At 35.2% G+C, this 26,471-nt stretch overlaps 1 protein-coding gene and 1 pseudogene across 12 annotated transcripts in view; one reads left to right on the top strand and one right to left on the bottom strand.

Annotated features, from left to right (window-relative positions):
- aralar1 (calcium-binding mitochondrial carrier protein Aralar1) overlaps positions 1 to 26,471 on the bottom strand; it is a 289,930-nt gene that overhangs the window by 151,983 nt on the left and 111,476 nt on the right. The window contains exon 2 of one of the 12 annotated variants that reach the window (XM_087402843.1): positions 10,774 to 10,847. The exons of 8 other annotated variants lie outside the window; for them this stretch is intronic. In XM_087402843.1, the coding sequence (XP_087258969.1) occupies positions 10,774 to 10,788 (15 nt within the window). In that variant the 5' untranslated portion in view covers positions 10,789 to 10,847. Of the gene's footprint in view, positions 1 to 10,773; positions 10,848 to 17,908; positions 18,045 to 26,471 lie in introns of those variants that run through there. 3 more of the 12 variants (XM_087402833.1, XM_087402834.1, XM_087402839.1) reach the window with 3 other exon arrangements.
- LOC147910727 (uncharacterized) lies at positions 4,330 to 7,326 on the top strand (annotated as a pseudogene).

The following is a 26,471-nucleotide window of genomic DNA, read 5'->3' as shown; positions in this document are numbered from 1 at the left end:
GTAATACTAAGGAAATGATAATGAAAAAGCGATTTATTCGATCTCACTATCCATTTGTTTATAACTTAATATTTAACAAAAAGAGATCGAACGGAACGAAATTATACACTATATTTGTTAACTAAACCAAAAGATAATGACAATGCGATTTATTTGACCTAGATCTTCATTTGTTTCTAACTATGTACAAAAATGAGATGGAAATGATATTAGACGCTGGTAATTGTTAACCAAACTAGGAATGATGATGAAAAAGTGATTCATTCATTGATCTCTATTTGTTTATGAATTAATATATAATAAAAGAAAATCGAGCGGAAATGAAATATGTATGCGATAACATTCTTGAGACTTCCACTGGCTTTCTATATAAAGATTAAGCGTTTCGCGGGTTTTCTTCATGTCCAGATCCATTCTTGCCAACATTTCGTGAACCTTACAGTCCACTTCATCAGGGCGAGGAGCAGTCTGATACTACGAAGAAAACTCGCCAAACGCATAATCTTTATACAATGTATTCTATTAGGTGTTGGAATTAATTCGTAGCGTTTTACAAGTGATGGGAAGTACTTTCATTAATGTATTTTTTAATGCTCATGTGAAATAAATAACATTCTTTCATTAAAAAACGCTACGAATTAATTCCAACACCTAATATATATTTTTATATGTTAACTAAGCTAAAAAATGATAATAAAAATGCGACTTATTCGTTCTTGATCTCCATTTGTTTATAACTCAACCTTGTTTTAAGTAAAATAAGTAATATAACAAGTAATATTTAAAATGTTTCCGATGGAAACAAAGATATACATAAAATTTATAATATATATACAGAATACATATTGTACACTAGCATTTGTTAATTATTATTCATTGGAAAATATAGATGACGTCTTGACGTTTTACAGACTCAAGTAATTACATCTTTAATTCTTCTTTTTAAAACCGATTATATAAAAATTATTTCATAAAGAAAAAGGGTTAATATAGACCAATTTTGACCTTCTCCAAATTTCGTACAAACGCATAAAAGTCTATTTCTTGAAGTCAATTATGAAGTAAATTGTTTATAAAGACGTTCGTCATTACAAAATATTGTACATAATATCAGTACAAATTTACTTTATTAAAAAAAGGTAAAAAAGGTGTTAAGTATACATGTTTCTCGAACAAAACCTAAGTATCTAATAAATAAAAGTACCTAATTAATAATAGTTTTAATTTTTCTTATCTCCTTATTGAAGGTCTTCTTCCAATCTAAGTAATGGCAAATTTAATTCTCTGTCAAAAATTATTACTCTTCGACAAAAATTAATGCATCAAATGAAAAATTAAAGAGATTGATGCTACAATCTTAACTAATCAAGTAATTCTATCATTTCTGTAAAAGATTTGATATCAAAAACTGGCGCCAAGTTAAATTCCATTTTTTTATACTATGTCTAATTATATATAATAAATATTAATTTAATGATATGTATTATTTGTACAAAAGATTTGATATTACCAATTATGGTGCCAAGTTAAATTCTACTATCAAAATATTGTAAAAAACTAAATAAATAAAACCCAAGTGATACTATCTTTATTATTTACTTAACCCAATTGTGGTTACACCACACTATTATATTTTATCTTTAATTTTTATACAATGATATCTAAGTATACGTATATTTTAAAGGATCTTTCTATTCCAATCCAAATTGTTTAAATTCCTCTTAAATGAAATTATTATATCATAATTTCTTCAAAAACATTTTTTTCTCTTCCAACTAAAGTAGTGGTTATTTAATTCTCTTTCAAAACGTTATCACTTATACAAAACATTCACAAAATTGCATTACCTTGCTCAATTTAAGTGTTACCAAAAAATTGAAGAATTAACTGTATAAAATAAAAAAATTTAATTCAAATAGAAAAATTTTTCATGTTAAAACTTTTGTTGTACTGGGCGCTGCTAGATCTCGATATAAGATAGTAGTAAAACTATAATTCTCGATATAACATAGTAGTAGTGAATATTTAGAAAATAATATTTAGAAAAATAATAAGATAAATAAAAATTATATTAATAAGAAAAATTAGAATTATATTAAAATATATGAATATTTATAAAAATAAGAGTAATTATGTAATAAGAGAAGTCAGCCCCGATGATCTTGACTTTGATATACGTGGGCAACTTGAAAAGTTTCTTAAATCGGAAAGAAAGCAACACTTTTTCGGAAAAGTTTCATTTTATTTTTCAATATAATCTCCCTTTAATTCAATTCACTTAGTCCAGCGGTGCTCCAATTTCTTTAAGCCGTCCAAAAAGTAGAATGGTTGAAACTCTGCAAAATAGACGTGGCGGCGATGACCTCCTCATTCGACGCGAATTTCTTTCCTCCGAGCCAAATCTTCAGGTTTGGGAACAAAAGAAGTCGCATGGGGCCAAATCTGGACAGTACGGTGGATAGGGCAGCAATTCGTATCGTAATTCGATCAATTTTGCAGTAGTAATTACGGATGAATGGGATGGTGCGTTATTGTGATGGAACAACACTTTTTTCTTGGCCAAATGAGGGCGCTTTTCCTTTAATTTTTTGTCGAAATGGCCCAGCGAGTCGACGTAGTATTTTCTCGTAATCGTTTTTCCCTTTTCTAAATAGTCGATGTGGATGATGCCTTTAGAATCCCAAAAAATGGTGACCATGATCTTCCCAGCCGATGGACTTGGCTTTCTTCGGGGCCGGTTTACCAGAATGAGTGAATTGTGAATCACAAAGTCCAGTTGCTTCGACTGTTTAATTTCAGATGTGTAATAGTGAATCCATGTTTTGTCCACGGTCACATATCGACGAAAAAATTTTCGAGGATTGCACTTAAACCGATCCAAACTCTTTAGAGATAATAAGCACGCAGTCATAAGCACGCGTTTATTCTCCACCGTAAGCAAACGCGGCACCCATCACGACGTCATGCACATCAGCTTTCTCATGCCTAAAATTTCATGCAGGATATGAAATATCCATATAAATATTCTTCTGAGATGCCTATCATCCCTACTATTAGGTGTTGGAATTAATTCGTAGCGTTTTTAATGAAAGAATGTTATTTATTTCACATGAGCATTAAAAAATACATTAATGAAAGTACTTCCCATCACTTGTAAAACGCTACGAATTAATTCCAACACCTAATATCTCACGCAACTTCAAACGGCGGTCACTTATAATAATATCAAGCACTTTATTGATCATTTCTTCGTTGTTAGTTTTCGGGCGTCCATTGTGATTCATCATCGGTGTTAGTACGATCATGTTTAAATTCGTTTAAGTTCGTGGCCCAAAAACTAATGATTGGTAATGAAGGAGTAGATGTGCCATGAACCTCTTGCAACTCTGCTTGAATCTGCGTAATTGTTTTCCCTTTCAAAAAATAATATTTTATCACTGCATGAAACTCCTTTTTATCCATGCAATTGTCTGAAAATTTTACAGCAACCATAAAAGATGATGTACCTTTTGCTTATTACGTCTTTTTTGCGATACGCGTGCCATCTTTGTGTGACTTAAGAAACTTTTCAAGTTGCCCTCGTATGTTGTTATGATCCTGAGTGACTTTGAACATATTTTAGCCATCGCTCGTTATCCATTAAAAAGTTATTAACAAAAAAAGTTCAACCACATAACACGAAAATTTCCTGCTTTAGAATATGTTTGATAGTTGTGCACTGTAGGGATATCGTGCCGACGACTGCGACTTTGACATATGTCGTCAAAGTAATGACCCTGAAAGACTTCCAACAAATTTTTGATGGCTTTCACCTTCTATTTTCTCATCCCCCTCCCTTGCAAAGGGGCGCACAACTCTCACCTTCGACTCTCATCCCCCCCCCTCCCTGCTTCAGAGGCGCACGACTCTCACTCCTCCTTTCCCCTGCTTCAGGGGCGCCACCTCATACATCTTCGAAGTCGGCGCCCCTTTGCAGGGGAGGAGGGAGGGAGGTGAGAGTTGAAGGTGAGAGTCGTGCGCCCCTTTGCAGGGGGAGGGTGAGAATGGTTTCTGGTGAATCGGCTCCGAAGAAAGCCAAGTCAGTTCCATTAACTGGAAAGGTCACCATTTTTTTGGATTCTAAAGGCATCATCCACATCGACTACTTAGAAAAGGGAAAAATGATTATGGGAAAATATTACGCCGACTTACTGGGCCGTTTCGACAAAGAATTAAAGGAAAAACGCCCTTATTTGACCAAGAAAAAAATGTTGTTCCACCACGATAACGCATCATTTCATTCATTCCGCAATTGCTGCCCCATTCACTGTACTGTCCAGATTTGGCCCCATGCGACTTCTTTTTGTTCTCAAACCTGAAGATTGGCTCGGAGGAAAGAAATTCGCATCGAATGAGGAGGTCATCGCCGTCACGAACGTCTATTTTGCAGAATATCAGTCATCGTACTTTTTGGACGGCTTGAAGAAATTGGAGCACCACTGGACTAAGTGTATTGAATTAAAGGGAGATTATATTGAAAAATAAAATGAAACTTTTCCGAAAAAACTTGCTTTCTTTCTGACTTAAGAAACTTTTCAAGTTGTCCACGTATGTCAAGGTCAAAGTCATCGGAGTTGACTCCCCTCATCACCATTACTCTTATTTTTATAAATATTTTTTAATATGATTCTAATTTTTCTTATTAATATGATTTTTATTTTTCTAAATATTACACTTTCTAAATATTACATTGTTATTTTTCTTATTTTTTTAAATATTACATTCATGTTTTACTACTATGTTATATCGGGATCTAGCAGCGCTAAGTGTTTTAACATGAAAAATTTTTCTATTTGAATTAAATTTTTTCATTTTATACAGTTAATTCTTCAATTTTTTGTGATAACATTTAAATTGAGCAAGTAATGCAATTTTGTGATAATGTTTTGTATAAGTGATAACGTTTTGAAGGAGAATTAAAGAATCACTACTTTAGTTGGAAGAGAAAATATCTTTGAATGAATTGTGATATAATAATTTTATTTAAGAGGAATTAAAAGAGGATTTGGATTGGAATAGGAAGATCCTTTAAAATATACGTATATACACTTATATACACGTATATTCTTTTTATTAAATAATTATTCCATTTTACGCAAATGCATATCTGTATACAAGTCAGGGATGAGCATTATTCAATAATTATTTATTAAAATAATAAAAAAAATAAACGTTAAAAATTTATTCATTATTCGGTCACTTGTGAATGACGAATAAAAATTCATTCGTTATTCAATCACTTGTGAATGACAAATAAAAGTTCATTCAAGTACATTCAACAAGTAATACTCGCCGATTTCTAGGAATTACCATTGGCTGGATCGATTCCAAAAGTTTTATTAAAATCAACAGCACTTGCTTGTCGTCGACTTTCAGGAACTTATTCTCATGATCGAATAGCAAAATTAATGCATGAAATCCATACGTCTTTGGATTAAGTATCAAAGTTGTTGCTACTATTACTTATAATGGGACAAATTTTGTAAAAGCTTTTCGTTTTTTTGGTATTCACTCACCTCTAGAGTTATTTGACGAAAGCACTTTTAATTAGTTTGACAGTGACAACAATAATGATAACTTGACAGTGACAACAATAATGATAACTTATTCCTTCATTGAAAATATTTTCAATGAAGGAATAAGTGAGCATCATTTAAATGAGTCCGGTGCCAATAGATTTGCCTCATGTTCAATTTAATGTAAATTTAATTAAAATATTACCAGTCCATTAACGATACGTAAGTCACGCTAAATTAATTGTGTTTGTAGGTGTTACAATTGTATAAAAATTACAAGAATACTAGCTGTACAACATGATGAGCTGTACATCATTACTCGATGTGAGGTACTGTGAAAACAATTACGCTCTCCAAAAAAAAAAAGAAAAATTTTTTAGGAAAAGCTCTAATGAAACCAGTTCCCATTCGATTCGGAATTATTCTATTCTCTAAAACAAATACTTTTGTTTAAAAAAAAAAAAATATATATATATATATATATATATATATATATATATATATATATATATTAGAGATCAATAGACATCTTGAAATCTCCAATCTCCTAAGAGATATAAATTTTCAGTATATCGAGGAATATCTCTTATGTTTGCGACCAGTTGCAAATTGATAAATTACAAGGAGAAACACACTATTCATATGGATATCTACTTCTTTGCTTGATTTCTCTGCGCTAAAAATTAATGCGCATCAGAGACAATGATAACTTAGTCTTTTGTCAACCAATAGCAAAAGGTTTATTAATCAGTATTTGAGAGACGATTTAATAATTTTTTCAACTTCCAAGATAATGGACGTTCGCAGCAATTGCAACAATTATACATCTTAAATTCAAAACACAATGGATTGGATGCTTGAATGGATGGAATGGATGGCTTGAATGATACCGCTCAATCGGAAGTTTATAAAGCTGTGACATACTGTCCGAATTGAAAGTACATCTCAACAAAGTACTACTACTTTTAATCAAAATACACAAGATGATTTTTTTTTTTGGAGATGAAATAATTTGGTTTCGCCATTGGTTTGAAAATTCTGATGCTGAAATAGAAGATATATACACGAGCCATGTACTGATAACATGTTCGCAATTAACGCATATTCAATTGTCAAGAAATTATTCATTAAATATAATAAATTATCTTCTTCTGCTCCAGTTGAACGTTTATTTTCATATGCATAATTTGCCACACTACAATAGACTAACAGATCAAAATTTTGAACGATATAATGATCACATAAATCGCGATAAGATTACAAGAATTAAGAAAATTTACTCAAAAATTTTAAAAGCCTGTTTTTTTAAATTTTATCTATAGTTTATGTTCTGCTCATATGAGTTCCACTTTGCGATTTTAGTCATATATGTACTACGTGTAGCGATTTACGTAAGACATTTGAAAATATGTGATATAGGAAGAGATAATAAACGACCAATGCACAGAAGTTGCGTGAGCATTGCGCGTATTTGCTAACGAAAATGATAACCTGTTTGTTTACACGAGGTCAATCGTCTTCTCCTCTTCTTTGACGGAAAACAAGGATATGCAACGTTGTGTAATAGAAAAAACAAATGCTCGTTTCTACGAATATAGTTTAATTTTAATCTAGGTTCAACTAACTCTTTATCTTTTTCTAATTCTAAAAATTAATTAATCTACATTAGTATAAAAACGAGCAAAAATCGTTTAATTAAAACCATGATAAAGAGAGAGAGAGAGAGAGAGAGAGAGAGAGAGAGAGAGAGAAAGAAAGAGAGAAAAAGAAAAGAAGTGATTAGAGCATGTAAATCTAATATAATATTTAAATTAGTTACAATTGTTGATAACGATAAAAAAAATACTATAATTGTTTTGATCCTTCAGCCTTATTGTCTTAATTGATATATAACATGATATATAAAAACTTGCGCGCGTGCGCGCGCGCGCGCGTTTAATTCCTATAAAAATTTATGCATGTGTATGATTAAAATATAATCATAACTTCGATTGTAACTCAATTAAATAAGCAATAAAAACTCAGGTTTATCTTTTCTAGATAAATAATGCAAATTTGCAGCCGAGAGGAACGTATTACACATATGTACTCGTATTTGAAAACTTCAACAAATTTAAAACAAAAAAGATATTCATGACATGCAAAAAAATCAATTTTTAATATCATTAATACGTTGCTTAATTTGACAGTTTGTACTTCATATTTCTGTTTCCACTGTATGTATGTATAGTGTGTCTCACAATTATCGTATTTCCTCTTGAGAACGTATTCTTGAGATAATTTTAAGACAAAAATCCTAATACAAAAATGTCGAGACTATAATAATTTTTAAATTAATCGCAATTAAAGTTAATTACAGAGCTGACATTTCGCGCACTCAGACATGATGATATGATAAATGATGAAGATACCCTCTTAACATGCAATTTTTCAGAAAGTTGTTTCTATTTCTGAAAATCTATTTTTAATTTTTAATTATGCATTTCAATTATGTGCATATAATTAATATCGGAAATATATCGTAAAACATCAATTCAAATAGCAAGATATTACGATATGTATTAGCTGTCAAAATAAATTCGTATCTACCCAGAAAACATGCATGCTAAAAGATATCCAAAAAACTCTTGAACTAAACGTCTTTAAGACTTTTCCAAAAGATACCTTTTAGACGTCTTTCAAACATTTTCAAAAGATGTCAGAAAATTATTCAAATTTTGGAGCAATTTTCATTATCGATTACAAATTTTATATATAATAATATCGAGTAGATAACATGGTCAAGTTGAATATAATACCTATAAAAGTATTGGATATCAATTAATTTGGCATTTCAATATTTTATTATATAAAATACATGTGTGTGTGTATATATATATATATATATATATATATATATATATAAAATAATTATTATTATTATATTATAGTGTTCTACAACTACACAATTATGCGAAGCTCTCCGGAAACATGATGACAAGAGAAAAAATACGAAGCAGCAGTTGAGATTATCTGATAAATTATATATGAATGATATCATAATTAATATATATTTTCAATAACAATCTATTATTTGTCAGAATTATGAATCGTTATTGAAAATATGTATTAAGTATATCATTTACATATATCGATTACATATACGATTTATCAGTATAGGTAATTCTAACTTCTGCTTCGCATATTTCCTCTTGTCAAAGCGTTTCCGTATTAGTAATTTTATTTTTAGTTTTTAGATATCTGAAATCTTAAGGATAATGTTTGTAAGACGTCTTAAGGATAATGTCTTTAGAACGTCATAAATAGACGCATGACATCTTAAAAACATCATATAGATATCATTCTGATACTTCCAAAAAATATTTCATGAATTTTAGGATGTCTTTATGATGTCTTATAAGATGTTCTCTGAGTAGATGTTCATTTGTCTCATATGGTAAACATTTTTGTAGTAATATCAATAAACTGTTTTTGACATGAAATTAAATGTATTATTATTAAATTGTTTATTAATTTAATTTGTACTATTCCAGTTTTAAGAATGCGTTTCAAACAGTAATTATCAATGCGCAGTTTGTAGAACTGAAAATTGTATTTTTTAAACTAACATAAAAATATTATTAGGCACCAAGATCCATCTATTTTAATGTAATCTATATCAATTTTCATATTTCTAATATTATTAAAAGTTCTACTATAATTATTATGAAATATGAATATCGTAATTTGATATAAGTTTATTACAGCCACAGACTTATATAAACTGCTATAAATAGACTGCTAACTCAATGTGACAGAAAGAGATGAACCTGATTCCGAGCTGTCCTTATTTTAATTCCCATATGCGTATGTGTGCGTCCTGTCTGTGAATATCATGTAAATTTATTCAAGTAATTTATACATGTGTGAGAGAATGGTGCTGTCCTGCGCTGTCTTCATGGAGACGAAGTTGACAATTTATAGAAGTCTGTAATTACAACTAAATAGTTAATAATACTTAATTATTTAATTTAGTTATTTAAATTAAAAGACACTATTTGTACAGAGAAAAAAGATTTTATTTACTGTAATAATGTGTGTAAATTCAAAAAGAGTAACTATAACAAATGTTCAAATTGCGCATTATCCATAGCAATACATAATCTTGCTCGCCGAAGCAAATTTTGTCCAACATTGTATATCATTTCTGTCGTTAAAATCGCCAAAGCTTTTATAATTATAAATAATAAATATAATTAATATAATTATGTGAATGTCAGTTTTGTGATTAGCGAACTTTAATTGCGATTAATTTAAAAACTATTCTAATCTCAACATTTTTATATTAGGATTTTCATCTTAAAATTATCTCAAGAATACATCCTTAAGAAGAAATTAAATTTCTTTGCCATATTTTAACGGCGACATTTCAAACGATCAAATTATCTGGGAAAAAAAGAATTAGATCTGTCGAGATATAACCATATCTGTTTCAACACATTTGATCAGATCTACAAATCGTCTTTATTTGGCCAAATCTGAATAGATATAACCAGCTGTGATTCCGGTAAATTTTTCATATAATATTAATATTAATTAATATAATATTAATTAATTCAATTTTATTGCTAAAAAAATTATTTGTGAGTGTGTGTGTGTGTGTGTGTGTGTGATTAGCATCATATTCCACAATACTTACATAAGATAAAATTATAATTAAAAAAAAAAACGTTTTCGCGTTTGAATTCGAGAATTAATTTTATGGTGCTTTCAAGCAGTCATCCATCTTAAGCTATACACCTAGCGCTGCTTGGCGAACGTACAGAAATTGTTACTTTGATGATTCACAAACACTAAATGTTAATATATATGTATAGGTGTGACAAATCTGGTCAATAGATGATGTACACTCTATATAAGGTTACATATATGACCAGATATGAGATCAGATTATGCCCCACATATAATTATATATAAACATACATACAGTCAGATTTGCGCAGATATGAGAAGTCATATCTGAGCATATCTGATCATATATAACTTAATTTACCGAGATATAATTTTTCTGGTCTAATCTTTTTTTCCCGGGCAGAAGTATCCTGCATAACAGAGATAACATCTGAAAAAATTAAAAAAAAACAAAGAAAGTTCTTTTCCTTATATTTAATTCGGCACTGTCCAACATTAGGTTTTAAATTCGAAATTACATCTATCCTCTTTGCACAAGTACACGTACTCTCGTAGTTGGCATGTTGCTACTATTATTGCTGTTGCTGCTGCTGCTGCTGCTGCTGCTGCTGCTGAGCTAAACTGAAAATTCCACTTATGTCTTATCAATGATGACGAGCCAGAGACAACTTCAGGCGAGAAATGAAAAAGGCGCGCGCGCGCACACACATACACACATGTGTGCACATATACTTTTGTTTACTGCAGGTATCTTACAAATGCTTTAGCGTAAAGTGATGTCTATAATAAAATTTTAAGGCGTAAAACTTAATCTTTAAACTATAAGCCGTAAGAAATTAACCAAATCATAATCATTGTTTTCACATGACTGTGATTGGTCAATTAAGGTTTAAAGCTTAAGTTTTATACCTTAAAATGTCATTGTAGACGCCGCTTAAAAGGCATGTGCCATGCAGAAGCAATGGATAATGAGAATGTGATAGCACTCAGCGGTGCGATTGCTACACAACGTCACAAGTAATCATGAGGAGACTGAATGTTAAGTGCTGATAGGCAGAGAGAGAGAAAGAGAGAGAGAGAGAGAGAGAGAGGGGGAGAGGGGAGAGAGAGAGAGAGAGTTTTATCTCAATTTGCTCATTAATCTCGTTTTGCTCGTTGTTCCATGTCGAGTTGGCATCTTTTACTTTTTTGTTTCTTTGTTCATCTTTTTTCTCTACATTTTATTTTCTTGATTATTTATAATAGAATTAAATTTCATATCAACAATATTAATAGTTTGAACAACAACAAGGATGACACAAAAAGATTTTTTAACTATTTTTTAACTTTTTTACTATTCCATATGGCAATACAATATCTGAAAGAGTTACACCTATCGTTAATATGTTTAATTGTAAATTGGCTTTTACCATTCCTAACACATTAAAAAATTTCATAAAGAAAGGAAAGGATGAGCTGGAACACTTTCATAATCAAAATGTATAATATTTTACAGAATATCTTGTGAGGATTGTGATGTTAGTTACGTTGCCTAGATAAAAAGACAGTTAAAGACTGCACGAACATGTTTCAGATATTATATAAGTTCAAAATCTTTATCAGTGATTTCCAACCACCACATATAGAGGAGAATCACAACTTGAAATAAGATAAAGTGGACATATTAGAGACTTCATACAATAAAAAGTTAATATCTGAAATGATTCATATTAAAAAACAGAAACATGGAATAAACAGATAAAATGACACAATTTTTGCCTGAATTGTATTCTAACATTATACATTCTCTTTCTCCCTCCTAATATTTTTTTTTCCCTTGTTTTGCCGTTTTTCCGTTCTCGATAAATGTTTTCCTTCTCGACATTGCGTTATCTGACGTCGTGGAAGTTAAATGTTCATTACTCTTGTAAATTTGCTTCAATTAAAAAATCAATATATTGTACCACGACATGGATTACCATCTACCTACGTTTTTTTCTCTCTTTTTATTGGACTCTCAACACATTTATCGATATTACTGACAAGATACAATATTATATTACTAATTTGTATGTATTAAGTATTAATTTTTTTGTTCACAATCACTTTTCTAGAATATTGTTTTCTGACTACTTTGATTTTCGATATAAATGACTAGCAGTGTACTACACAAAATGAATACGGGATTAAAAATTATAATGAGTTTTGCAATACCATGTATATTTTTGATTTATAGCGATGTTTAAATATTACGACAACATTGAAAATGACTTGAGTGGAGTCGAAAGTTCGTTTTTGTCAATTGTAATTGTTATTATAAATTTTATGATTTAACTTAAATTAAAGTTCTTTGTTACCTTACTGGCTCTTTGCCTTTCTTTTGACTACATTGTTTTATACTTACGAAGCCTTATTATTATTTATTAATTTTTTCTTGTCCTTTAATTACCATAACATTGTTTCTCTTATTTTCATTTTCACATAAAAATGAATTTTCGGTGCAAAAATGAAAATAAAAAAAACAATCTCCAGTAACCTTGAGCTTAACAATTGTTATTCAGGACATGATCTTGAACAACATTCAAGAAGTTTAACTGTCGGTTGAACACCTTGCATAATGCTAATGTCGGCAGTACTGTAACTTTCAAGCTTTATAACTCGCACTTAATGAAAATGAACTTAATTATAGTGTTTTGGAGTTTTGGAAAGCTCTCGAGATAAGCTACAAGAATATATAATGAAAAAGGGAAGATTCCATTTAAAAAATTCATTGACCCTGACCTGACCTTGACAACGTCATCCTAGATTAAATAACTACTATCGTTGAATGCGTTTTTTTAAGCCTTACAACTTTTGTAAGAAACATTTTAAATAAAAACAAGTTAGATAAAACAAAATAAGATTGCTTTAAAACATTTGTAAAAATGGACGACAACTATGCTTATTCCTCCTGATAGTCAATAAATAATCGTGATAAAAAGTGATAAAAGGCACAGTAAGTGTTTTCATTCAATGCGTATGCGTAGCTTCTTTTCACTTACACGCGTTTTTTATCACTTTTTACAGAATTGTGAGACAAGCTATGTATATTGCTATATCACAATGTAATATTGCAATAATTTTATTGAAATATTACAATATGATATATTATTCTACAATATTACTACAATATCACTTAAATATTGCAGTACGACATACCGCAAAGCAATATTATCGCAATATCGTTCAATTATTGCATTACACTTTATTGCAATATTATTGCAATAGCATTGAAATGTTACAATGCATTTTATTGCAGTCATCTTTCTAAGATAAATAATACTACGTTTTTTATTTTTATTATTGAATAAATATTAAATATTAAATGTAAAAAAATTAGGAATATAGATTGAACATAACTCACAATGAATACAAATAAGCTGTATTGTGTCTTATATCTTATTTATATCTATTGTAGTTCTATTTAATATTCATTCACAATTTTTTTATTTCTTCAATATTCAATATTTTTCTCCTGTTCTTAATTTTTTTTATTATGCGGGACCAAATAATACATCATTGAAATACATATACAAGTCGGTATACCAACATTCGCCGTTCAAAATATAATATAATAGTGACGAAGGTTTAAAAAAATTAAGTAAAACGTGTATTAATGAATTATTATTTTTAACAATAATCTTTGAAATATAAGGGTTGAAATATGATTATATCTACATATAGTACGAAAGTATACTTACAGTACGAAATATTGTAGTAATATTTTAATAGTGCGCAATATTATAAAAATTGCAACAATAATGCTGTAATATTGAAAATTTTTTCATTTTATTGAATATATTATAATAGTATTGAAAAATATTTTGTAGAAAATATTGCAATATGTTGTTGCAAAATTACAATTCAATAAATAAGTATACGGTCCCGCCACGAAAGGGACGCTTTTCTTAAAGAGAAAATGTCCAGAAGGACATTCTATAAGAAGGAATACGAGTATTCTTTATAAGTCGAGTAGGCGAGTGAAATTAAAATTACAATATTTTGCAAGATTGAAGCAATATTTCCAATAAAATATTATAATTTCAATAGTACAGTAATATCGCTGCAATTTTTGTAATACTGTGCATTATTGAAATATTACAATATTGCTACAATATTTCATGCTGAAAATAAGTACGCGGCCTAGCCACAAGAGAAATACGCTCGTAAGAAGGAAATATCCAGCAGTTCTATAAAAAGGAATACGCAAATCGAGTTGGCATGTCTTCTGGAGATTCCCTTTTTTGGGAGTGCTTTTTAGAGAGTGTTTCCAAATGTTCTTTATCGTGACTTTAGAGTGTAATATTATTACAATACATAGAAATACTATCGCAATATTGCAAAATATTAGCATAATATGTAAAAATATTGCTTGATATTACAAAAATGTCGCAAAAATATTACTTAATACAATGAATTTGCCGCGGATATTTAATATTGCAGCAATATTTATACAATATTATTGACATATTACTATATGATATTATACAGCAAATTTATAATGTTACTACAAGATTACTACAATATTACATGCTGTGTGAGATATGATTATTTTATAACAGTATTTTAGACAGTAACGATCATCTCTATCGCATTTGCTTACACACCAATCTCTATGTTATATATTGACTTGATCTTATTTTATTACATTTTATTATATACTATGACTACACAACACATTTTCGCTTATAAAGGTATCAATTTTATATTTATTATATCCACATTTCTCTTTTTTACACTTTATATTTAAAATTCCATGAACTTAATTTATTTTTTATTTTGCTTAATACATTTCTGTATATTAACAGATCTTTCCATTATTTTATTCGATTGACTACTTATAAGATTACCGATTATGAACTATGTATTGGCGTTACCATATTATGTCATCAAATCTTGTACTGCAATTCTTCAGAAATTGTGACTAACAATGAAATGTTATATGCGAGATTTTTACATCGAATCATTCTTTCGGATTATATCTTTATCGAAGTCTGTATAATAATGTATTTTTTATGATTTTTGAGCATGGCTATTACCGTTATATTTTAATTATAATTAAACGTGTAAATGACGTGCGCGTTATAATCACAGTATAATCATAGCGACAATAAACGTTGGCACCTTTGATGTAAGTGTCCTTAGGTCACATGATTCACCGCCAATGTTATGAAATGTATACAATAGAGTTATGATAGAACAGGCTCTTAAATTTGAATTTTTATTAAGCTTCTAATATGTCCGCCATATTCCTAAGTGTACAAACCGATACATGCGCACTAAAAATTACAAATCACAATAAAGTTCACTGTTGCTACTGGGTATAATTATACTGTTATAATTTCGACGTAAATCGAGCCGTATAGATTAAAAGAATAAAGCAAAAATATGGAAATAAAAAAGCGCGAAAGTTGAAAAATTCGATAGTTTTTCAAATTAATGAGAGAACAGCAGAGAAGTAATGAAAAGTTTAGATGAAAAAAGATTTCGAGCAGATGACAATTTAAAATCGTCTATAAACGAAAAAAGTTACACTAAAGGAAATGCAAACTAGATTTAGGACACTGAGGCATAAGTAAAAATATATTTTATAGGAAATAAATAAATTTGTTGGTTATACATGCTTTTGATTTATTGAATGATAATTTTGTAATAATGTTATTTGCCGTTTTTAATTCAATAACAAAATTCGAAGAGACAAATGAGAAAAAATAGATCTGGCAATTACATGTTCTCATTTTCGTATAAATAAGCTAACATGTTACAACGTTATAATGAGTCAACATGATATAATGAGAAATATAATACCAACGTTCCTGAATGTGTAAACGCGACTTGCTTAAGTAGGAGTTATAACATCAGCGTCACTAAGTCGAAGTTATGATGACGTGTAAACATAATCTATAATGATCATAGCTAAGACTTTTCTATAAGGCGTATAAAGTATTAGAAAATCAACCAATTAAAATTTCTGTTCCATAACATGAGAGTAAAGGATTCTGATTGGTTGGTTCGCTTATGCATTATGTATTCTGCCTTATGCAATAGTCTGTGCTGCTGCCTAATGACCACATCACAGACTCTTGCATAAAGCGTAATGCATAGTGCATAAGGGAATCAACCAATCGAAATTCTTCTTTTTTATGGAATGGGGGAAAAAAGGAAAGATTCTGATTAGTTGATTCGCTTGTACTATGCATTATGCAACAGTTTGTGCTGTGATCTTAAGGGCAATACAAAATTACATAAGCTGCATAACTACATAAGGCCACTAAACCAATAAGCATTTAACATAAAGACATGTGTCACGTCAGCGATACTTATAAAACTTGTCCAGGAATGTCCCTGGCCAAATTACAAATTTTTCCTTACTTCAATAACCGACGGGGCACTAGAACTGCAGGGACCGCCCCTGACATCCTCTCCCCACCTCACGCGCCCTACCAGCATGGAGGTTCCTTTTTCCTGAAAGCGTTCGGGTTCTAAAAACGGGACTTGCTCTCTCTCGCGAGCAGCGAGTGTTTTAAGGAGTTAGTTCAAAACCTCCCGGGGTCAGGTCTGGTCAAAGAGAAACGGTCTCTTCCAGAGTATCGTGATTTCTAGTTTAATTCCTAAATTCTACTCGCGTGAGCAATCCAATCTAATCATAGGTACATCTTATTTAACCTTCCTAGTTAACCGCATCTAATTATTAGTTATAACATAAGTCTGGATATGTGTGTAGCAACTGCAGAAGTTATAAAATACACAATTACTTTTGAGCAATTATAAGTACGTATATATAATAATATTTGACGAAACTTCTCCTTTTACAATAAACGCCGCCGCGCGTATACGTTTATCGTTTAACTTGGAGATCGTGTGTGTGAACGAGCGGAGTGTGTCAGCGCCGGCCAATCATCGAGCACCTACAAGGAGCCTGACCAACCGGAGTCCAGACTGAGCCGCGTGTCCCGCACCACGGACCGAACCACCAGCAAGATTCATGAAGGGATTACCGTAGGTTTCTTCTTAACCGAAAGGACGCGCAACTCTCGATTTGTTACCCGCCATTGGTCCCCGGTTTGTCCAGGTATCAATTACCAACGGTTGGACCTTGGGACGTAACATATTTTGGTGACAGCGGTGGGATGATATATAAAATCTCACCACGCGAATCGATTATTTAACTTCGCTGTACTTCCGCATCCCGTTATGGATACTCGCTCAACAAAGAGAGACGAAGGCGTAAAGCTCAACGAAGAGGAGCTGGAGGCGCTGCGGCAAGCACTCGCGAAACAGAAGGAACGCTTGCGGAAACAGGGCGCAGCCTTGGATAGGGAACGGGCGGAAATAGGAAAAGAGCATGAGATCGAAAAAGCGCGATTACAGGCCGAATGCGACACGCTCACACGACAACTTGAAACCGAGAAAACACAACTCCGGGCTGAGCGTAGCGCTCTAGAACGAACTCGCGAAACGATAAATCAAGAGTCAAGCCGCGAACGAATCGCCGACCATGAAACCGAGCACGGACAGCACGGATACGTAGACAGATCGCGTAATTACGGAGACGGCAACGTTTGTGAACTGCTCATTTCGTTCAAGGACGAAATATTTCGAGAAATTAATAGCCTCCGTCGTGATGTATTAGATAAGGTAAGACTCCACGATCCTCTACTTACGCCGTCCGACGGCCAACGTCCGTTCGAATCGCAACCCCATGTTTTCCTACAGGAGAACTGTATGGAATCTTCCCAGCCACCAAAGGTCTCGTTCCGGGAAGCCATTGAATGCGTCCCCTCTTTCGACGGATATAATATTCCACTATCGCAATTTATTCGGGGTTGTCGTCGCACTAGAGAAATCATCCCTCCCTCCTCGGAGAGGAACCTAACGAAAATACTGATAAACAAATTGAGAGGGCGTGCTCATTACGCAGTGGAAGACGAGCCATGCGATACGGTAACTCAACTAATAGATCTTTTAAACGGGGCCTTCGGATCGTCTAACACAATCGATCAATACCGTGGCGAGTTAAGTACGTCATACATAAAGAAAAACGAACATATGCTAGATTATATTAGTCGAGTAAAGGATTTGCGTACCGCGATTCTCGACGCCGAGCGTCGTACGGCAGGAACCCTGCATCCCCGAAGGATAGCCGAAGTAGACGCGCTCACTGCAAGATCATTTTGCGAAGGTCTTCCCTCCAATATCGTTTGCAACTCACATCGGAACACCGCGAGAACCCATTCAAGGCATTTTCCGCAGCCAAGTCCCTCGCAAAAAGGGAGGAGCTCGATAAACAAAGATACAACGTTCGAAACATGTACGAAAACGTACCTCAACGACTATCTCCCGCAAGCTCGCCCTACCGCCCTCTCGCTCAATCAACCCCCCGACGTGAGGAGCCTCCCTCTAGATACCGGCCCGAAGAAACGCGAGGAAATGTTGGTGACCAGAGAAACTTAAATTACTCATATACTAGAGATATACGCCCTCCTGAACCGTATCGTAGCCGCGAGAATCGCGCCGGCAGCAATGTGCCCCCTGATCGCTACACCAATGCTCGTTCCGATAAATGGTGCCGATATTGCAAAAACGCGGGCCATAAGATCGAACAATGTCGGAAACGTGAATATAATAACTCCCGGGTCAACCAGGGAAACGCCGGGAGCCCCTCGGGAATAACGGACGAATCTCGAACGGGGAGAATTCAGGAAAATCGTCCGGTGCGCGCGATCGAAACCCAATCAGACAATATCGCGAACGACGCATCGCAGTCTTAAATCCTCGCGATTTCTCCCACGCACCTGTGATTGTCGTCATTTCTGCCGACGGATTACTACAATTAACAGAATTCATGATTGATACAGGTGCTGCGCCAAATTTAATAAAAATACGCAATCGACGTCCCGAGATATACGTTCAAACTCAGCAGTCGATTCTCCTTAGCGGAATAACCGACGGAAATATAAAAACTCTCGGGGCCGTCGAAATAAAATTTATGGGATACGTCATAATCTTGCAAGTTGTAACGAACGACTTTCCAATTTCTCAAGAGGGAATCCTAGGATCGGATTTCTTATGCAGCGCCACAAAATCGACTTCGTACAAAAAATTCTAACGTGGCGGGACATCACAATACCTTTTACTCAATGAAATACTGTAATCGTCCCACCTAGATCTCGTCTCACTATTCCGGTGCGAATTGTCAATTCAGAATTATCGGAAGGGTATGTTCCACGAATTAATATATGCGAAAACGTGTACCTAGGTAGCGCGTTAGTAGCTAATCGTGACGGTAGAGCCCTTATTAGCGTAATAAATGCGCGCGAAATCGACCAAGAAATAGAAATTCCTATAATTCAGCTCGAGGAAGTCGAAATTGTCTCCGACGGGCGAACAAGCGGCGCTTCGCTATTCGAAGGACGTGCTTCGGCCTTAGGACACGGGGAACCGAATAGCGCAAAAAACGACCGCACATTCCAAGTTGCCTCTACCACAGGAAAAACCGTCCCTAGGGACGAGCGCAAAGAACAAATAAAAACTCTCCTACTCGACCACCTAAACGACGAGGAAACGGCGCACGTGAATAAGTTAATAAACAAATACAACGATCTTTTTCACATACCGTCCGACCCATTGGGATACACAAATGCCATGCGTCATAAGATAACCATCCTGTCTACACTAAACAATACCGATATCCTCCCATCCATAAGGAGGAAATAAATAAACAAATAGAGGCTCTCCTAGATAATGGCACCATCTCTCCTTCCGACTCCCCCTACAACTCCCCCCTCTGGATAGTCCCCAAGGAACCCGACTCATTAGGTAATAAACGCTGGCGCATGGTAATCGATTACCGTACATTAAACGAAAAAACGATCAGCGACGCGTACCCGCTGCCTAATATCACCGAGATTCTTGATCAATTGGGCAGTGCCAAGTATTTTAGCGTTTTCGATCTCGCGTCAGGTTTTCATCAGATACCGATGCACGAACCGGACGCGCAGAAAACAGCGTTCTCAACACCTCACGGTCACTATCAATTCAACCGAATGCCATTCGGTCTGAAAAACGCTCCTGTGACGTTTCAATGTGTTGATTGTATGCCGTTAGTCCCACTATATATATATCACGTGTTCTTGTTTTTATTATATCTGTTACCAGACAGATGGCGTGAGCACCCTTCTCGTACTAACCTTACCTTTTGTTTCTTTATTATTGTTCGCACGCGCCGAAAACCAAGCTCTGTATTTTGTTTTGTTATTCAGCAATAAAAATCCCAATAGGTTATGAGCCCAGGAGTGTGAACGGCTATAATAATAAATAGAAAAAAGGAGAGTGATAGTGTGTGCAAGGAAGACAGAGGTCCAAGTAACATCGCTTGAATCTGCAAGGATGGAAATAAACTTGAAGTCTGTTACGCAACTGAACTCAAGCAGTTACGTTCGTTGGCGTTTTGAAATTCAGGCTCATCTCGAAGCAAACGATGTGTTTGATGTGGCTGATGGATCGAGAAAGCAACCAACAGATGCCACACTGGCTGATTGGAAAAAGAAGGACGCCTTGGCGAGGTCTTTGTTAAGTAAATCTCTCGATGATGCACATTTTAATTTGGTGGTCGCCTGTAAATCATCCGCTGATATGTGGAAGACTCTCGTGGGACATTATGATGAGGTTTCAAACACGACGAAGCTAGCTGCATTGGAAGCATACAACGACTATCACTGGAAAAACGATATGACTGTGACGTCGTATATTTCAGGGCTTATGCTCATTGAAAATAAGCTCAAGGCGCAAAAATTAAACATCGAAAAGGAAATGATTATTACAAAAATTGTTCGTGGTCTACCGCAAAAATTTGATAACTTCAAGCAAGTATGGCGGATTTGTCCTACGAAGGACATTACGGTGGAACAATTACAAGCAAAATTGTTAGATGTCGAACGTGACGTTAACGTGACGTCATCCGGAAATCATGGTGTAGCGTTATCTGGTCAGAAAGATCAGAAAGACCGAGAAGTTTTCAAAGATAAGAAGAAAGCAGGCTGGAAAAAGGACCGAAAGAAGCTACAATGTCACAACTGCAAAGGTTTTGGACATTTTGCTCGTGACTGCCCATCCGAGAAGAAAGACACGAGCTCAGAAGGACGTTCGTCTAGCAATCGTGTGGCAATGCCAGCAAAACAACAATTAGGAGATATTGATGAGTGGATCGGTGATTCAGGTGCGTACAGCCATATTACTCGTAATAGTGATTGGTTTGTAGAATCAAAGGCATTGAATCCTCCGGAAGAAGTGAAAATAGGGGATGGCAGGATTCTAATGGCGACGGCTATTGGCAAAATAAATGTAACAGTCCATAACGGTAAAGAGTGGGTACCGAGATGTCTCAAGGATGTAAGGTTAGTTCCTGATTTTGGATCATTCAATCTTTTCTCTATTGTAGCCACGACCGACCTTGGTTACGAAGCACTTTTTAGTAAGTCAGAGGTTGTTGTAAAGAATTCAAAAGGCGAGGTGATTGTCCGTGGTATTAAAAAAGGACACTCGACATATCGAATGCTGATCAAAGTCGAGAAACCAGCTAAGGTTTGCACGGCTCAGAAGGAGATCTCCGCATCATGGGAAACTTTGCACCGTCGACTTGGACATGCAGGAAAAAACAAGGTCAAAGCTCTATTAGAATCTAAAGGATATTGTGCAATTGGAAAAGAAGATTTCTTCTGCGAAGCCTGTATTTTTGGAAAAATGACCAAAGGACCATACAAGGAAATCGTTAATAAGGATTTCAAGCCAGGTGCAAAAATTCACTGCGACCTTAGTGGGAAGGTTTCAATTGAATCGGCAGGTGGTTGCAAATATTTTGCTGTTTTTGTTGACGAGAGCTCAGGATACAAGAAAGTTGCCATGCTGAAAAAGAAGGAACTTGTCGAAGAATTCAAGAAAGTGATTCAGGAAGTCAAGGAAGAGACGGGTCATCCAATTGAGATTTTGCGGACTGATCAAGGCACTGAATTCATTGGTACATCATTTCAAGAATTCTTCTGAAAGAACATAAAATCAAGCATGAGTTGAGTGTTGAGTATACACTACAGTCGAACGGTATGGCCGAACGTGCCATTCGATCTCTTACAGAAAAGGCTCGATCTCTACTTGCAGATGCAAACTTGCCAAAGTTTATGTGGGCCGAGTGTGTCTCGACTGCTTGTTATCTGTCCAATCTCGTCGCCACTCGTGATCTAAAGAAGACATCGTATGAACTCTGGCATGGGAAGGAGCCGTCCATTGAACATCTGCGTGCATTCGGTTGTGATGTTTTTGTGCACATCCCAAAACCGAAGCGAAATAAGTTCGACAAGAAAGCTCGAAAAGGTCAGCTGATAGGTTACGGACCGAGTACGAAGCTGTATCGAGTTTACTTTCAGGATCTTCAAGATGTTCGCATTGCACGTGATGTAAAATTCAATGAAGGAAAGCAAAATTCTTTCTATGTAGAAGACGAGATAAAATCATTATCCAATGACGAAACTTATGAAGTCAAAGAAAATGATTCTACTAAGATTGTAGATGAGATCGTTCAAGTATCTACTCATCCGAAGTCAACAAATGTACGCAAACCCAGTGGACCTTTAACCATGAAGCTCCGAAGTCGTAGCATCATCAGTGAGGATGTTCTTGACGAAGAGCAACAAGGAGGGCATGAAGTCCTGATGGCGTTAAACATGGAAGAACCCAAGACAGCAAGAGAGGCTCTTGAGGGTAAGGACTCCACCGGATGGCAAATGGCTATGCAAGATGAACTCGATTCCTTCGCGAAAAATGATGTGGTTGAGACATGTGTCTTACCATCGGGAAAGAATGTTATTGACACAGGCTGGGTATTGAAGATCAAACGATATCCAAATGGTGAAATCAACAAGCTAAAGGCTAGAATTGTTTGCCGTGGATACAGTCAAAAACGCGGGATTGATTTTACCGAGACATTCGCACCTGTAGTTCGTATGGATTCAATTAGAATTTTGTTAGCTATTGCAGCTCATGAGAAGCTGGTGATCAAGCAATGCGATGTCAAGTCGGCATTTCTCTACGGAGACATCGAGGAAGAAATTTATGTGCGACCTCCTGATGCAGTAGACATTGATGATGGAAAAGTTTGGAAATTAAAAAAATCGCTCTATGGTCTGAAGCAGTCACCTCGGAATTGGAACAAGAAATTTAATAAGCTTGTCACAACCTTCGGTTTGATTCGTTCTATAGCTGATCCTTGCATATATTATGGAAATGGTCAGAAGGGGCGTTTGTTGTTGGCAATATATGTAGACGACATCCTCGTTGCTGGACAACCAGAAAACGTTGTGACTGAATTGCTAGATTTCATGAAGGCTGCGTTCGAGATAAAGATCGAAGAGCCAACCTGTTTCCTAGGTTTGGAACTAAATGTTGACCGAAGATCAGGACGTATTCGCGTAAATCAACAGGGATATATTCGTAATATGCTCGCTCGTTTTGGAATGGAAAATTGTAACAAAGCCCATACTCCGGGAGAAGTTCAAATTAGGAAACATCAACTAACGGACGATGAAACATTTGGAGTTCCATTCCCTTATCGACAGGCTATTGGATGTTTACTATATGCAGCGACGCATACGAGACCAGATATCTCGTTTCAGGTTAATCATGCTGCTCGCGCTGTTGAAGCACCAACACCGTATAACGTGAAGGAAGTGAAAAGAATTTTCCGTTACTTAAAAGGCACAATGTCAGTAGGAATTCAGTTTGGTGAAGGTAAAAACGAAGTTGTTGGATATTGTGATTCAGACTATGCAGGATGTCCGGACACTGCTAAAAGTACTTATGGACATGTGTTCGTATTAAACGGTGGACCAATATCCTGGGAATCACGGAAGAGCACGATTGTCGCTGACTCCACAACTGTTGCTGAACTGCAGGCTGCTTATGAAGCATCGAAACAAGCCATATGGATTAAAGATCTCTTGGAAGAACTCATAACGTCTTCTGAGAAACCAATAATAATCTATTGCGACAATGAAGCGGCTGTTAAGCTGTCAAAATCCGAGGAAATAAAGAAGAAAACCAAGCACGTCAATGTTCGCTTTAATTTTCTACGACAGACTGTTGGAGACAACAATGTAGAAGTTAAACATATTGCGGGCACAGAGAACCCAGCGGACATGCTAACGAAGCCTCTACCCCATGCAAAGCTGCTCCATTGCTGTAATCTTCTTTTTATCGAGTGAGACTACGTCAAGAGGGGGTGTTGATTGTATGCCGTTAGTCCCACTATATATATATCACGTGTTCTTGTTTTTATTATATCTGTTACCAGACAGATGGCGTGAGCACCCTTCTCGTACTAACCTTACCTTTTGTTTCTTTATTATTGTTCGCACGCGCCGAAAACCAAGCTCTGTATTTTGTTTTGTTATTCAGCAATAAAAATCCCAATACAATGGCTTATGGATCAGGTTCTGTCCGGGCTGCAAGGAATCGAATTGTTCGTGTATTTAGACGATATCGTGTTACATGCAGGGTCATTGCGCGAACATGAGATTAAATTTAATAAATTAGCCGAAAGATTACGAAAAGCGAATCTAAAACTCCAGCCTGACAAGTGCGAGTTCCTGCGCAAAGAAGTCGCATACTTGGGCCACATCATCGGCAAAAACGGAGTTAGACCGGACCCACAAAAAATTCATGCGGTGGAAAACTTTCCAGTGCCGCACGACCCGAAAAGCGTTAAGCAGTTCTTGGGGCTCGCAGGATATTATCGGCGTTTTATTCAGATTTCTCCAGAATAACTCGTCCGCTAACCAACTTACTAAAGAAGGATGTAGAATTTGAATGGACTGACATACAGGAACACGCGTTCGTCACCCTTAAAACCTTACTATGTTCGGAAGCTCTCTTACAGTACCCGGACTTTACGCGACCATTTCTAATTACAACCGACGCATCAAAGTACGCTGTCGGAGGAATTCTTAGTCAAGGTCCCATAGGTAAGGACCGCCCCGTCGCATATGCCTCCCGACTCCTAAATTCTGCCGAGCAAAATTATTCTACAATTGAAAAAGAACTTTTAGCAATAATATACAGCGTGAATCACTTTAGACCATATATATACGGTCATAGGTTCGATCTCGTGACAGATCACAAGCCTTTAATCTGGCTGCATTCCGTGAAAGACCCCACGTCTAGGCTCGCACGATGGAAACTCAAACTCGCCGAATATGAGTACAAAATTTGTTATAAAGCAGGAAAAATAAATTCGAACGCCGATGCGCTGTCAAAGAATCCGGTGGTCGAAGTAACTGCAGAGGAAACCATCAATAAAACTAAAAGTCATAAACCTTTGTTCCCCCTTGCATTGAACGAGAGTGTCGACTCAACATCCGCCCCGGCTCTGCCTGCAAAAACTACTCCGCCTAGACAAAGCCATGACATTCCAGAAGATGTAGTTTCTCTTACGTGTGACGAATTTATAGACGAAGACGATACAGAGTTAGACGACAGCAGCGAAGACAGTGACTTCCCATTACCTGACACTCCCGACACTCCTTGCCAACGTTTTAAAGTACGAGAAGTACGTGACAATTTCATTATGCGCAAGGATAATCTTATCATCTTTATCACACAGACGGGCGAACCCTGCGACAAGGGAGCGCGCATGCTCGCAGAACAAGGGCGACTCCCGCGGATCGAAAACGCCACTCTCGGGCGCGCCAAATTAATTAGCGACAAAAATCGTTACATAATCGCTCTGATAATCAAAGAATGCGTATCCGAGACAATAGGGCGACAAGTAATAACCGAAGCGATTGCAGCATTATTAAGCGTAATCAACGAACTCGGCTTAACGACGGCCTCACTATGTAAAGGTGATATAGATAGGGTATCGTGGGGAAAAATTAGAGACATCTTGGACGACACGTTTAATAACCACAGCGCTAAGATAACAATATGCACCAATAAAATTTCAACCTCCCCAGTCGACGATCGACTGCGGATACTTAAAGAATATCACGACTCCGCGACGGGTGGCCACAAAGGCATAACGAAAACTTATTGGCGCATAAAAAACCGTTATCAATGGCCTAATATGAAATCGGATATACAGATACACATTCAAAATTGTAGAAATTGCCAGTTAAAAAAACTTGTGCGCTTGAAGACCCGCCAGCCGATGGTCGTAACGGATACCCCAGCCGCTGCGTT

This window comes from Acromyrmex echinatior, chromosome 2 (genome assembly GCF_024713525.1).
Source record: "Acromyrmex echinatior isolate Ae372 chromosome 2, ASM2471352v2, whole genome shotgun sequence".
Taxonomy (NCBI): Eukaryota; Metazoa; Arthropoda; class Insecta; order Hymenoptera; family Formicidae; genus Acromyrmex; species Acromyrmex echinatior.
Note: the sequence above shows the minus strand (reverse complement) of the source record. Positions and strands in the feature narration are given on the sequence as shown.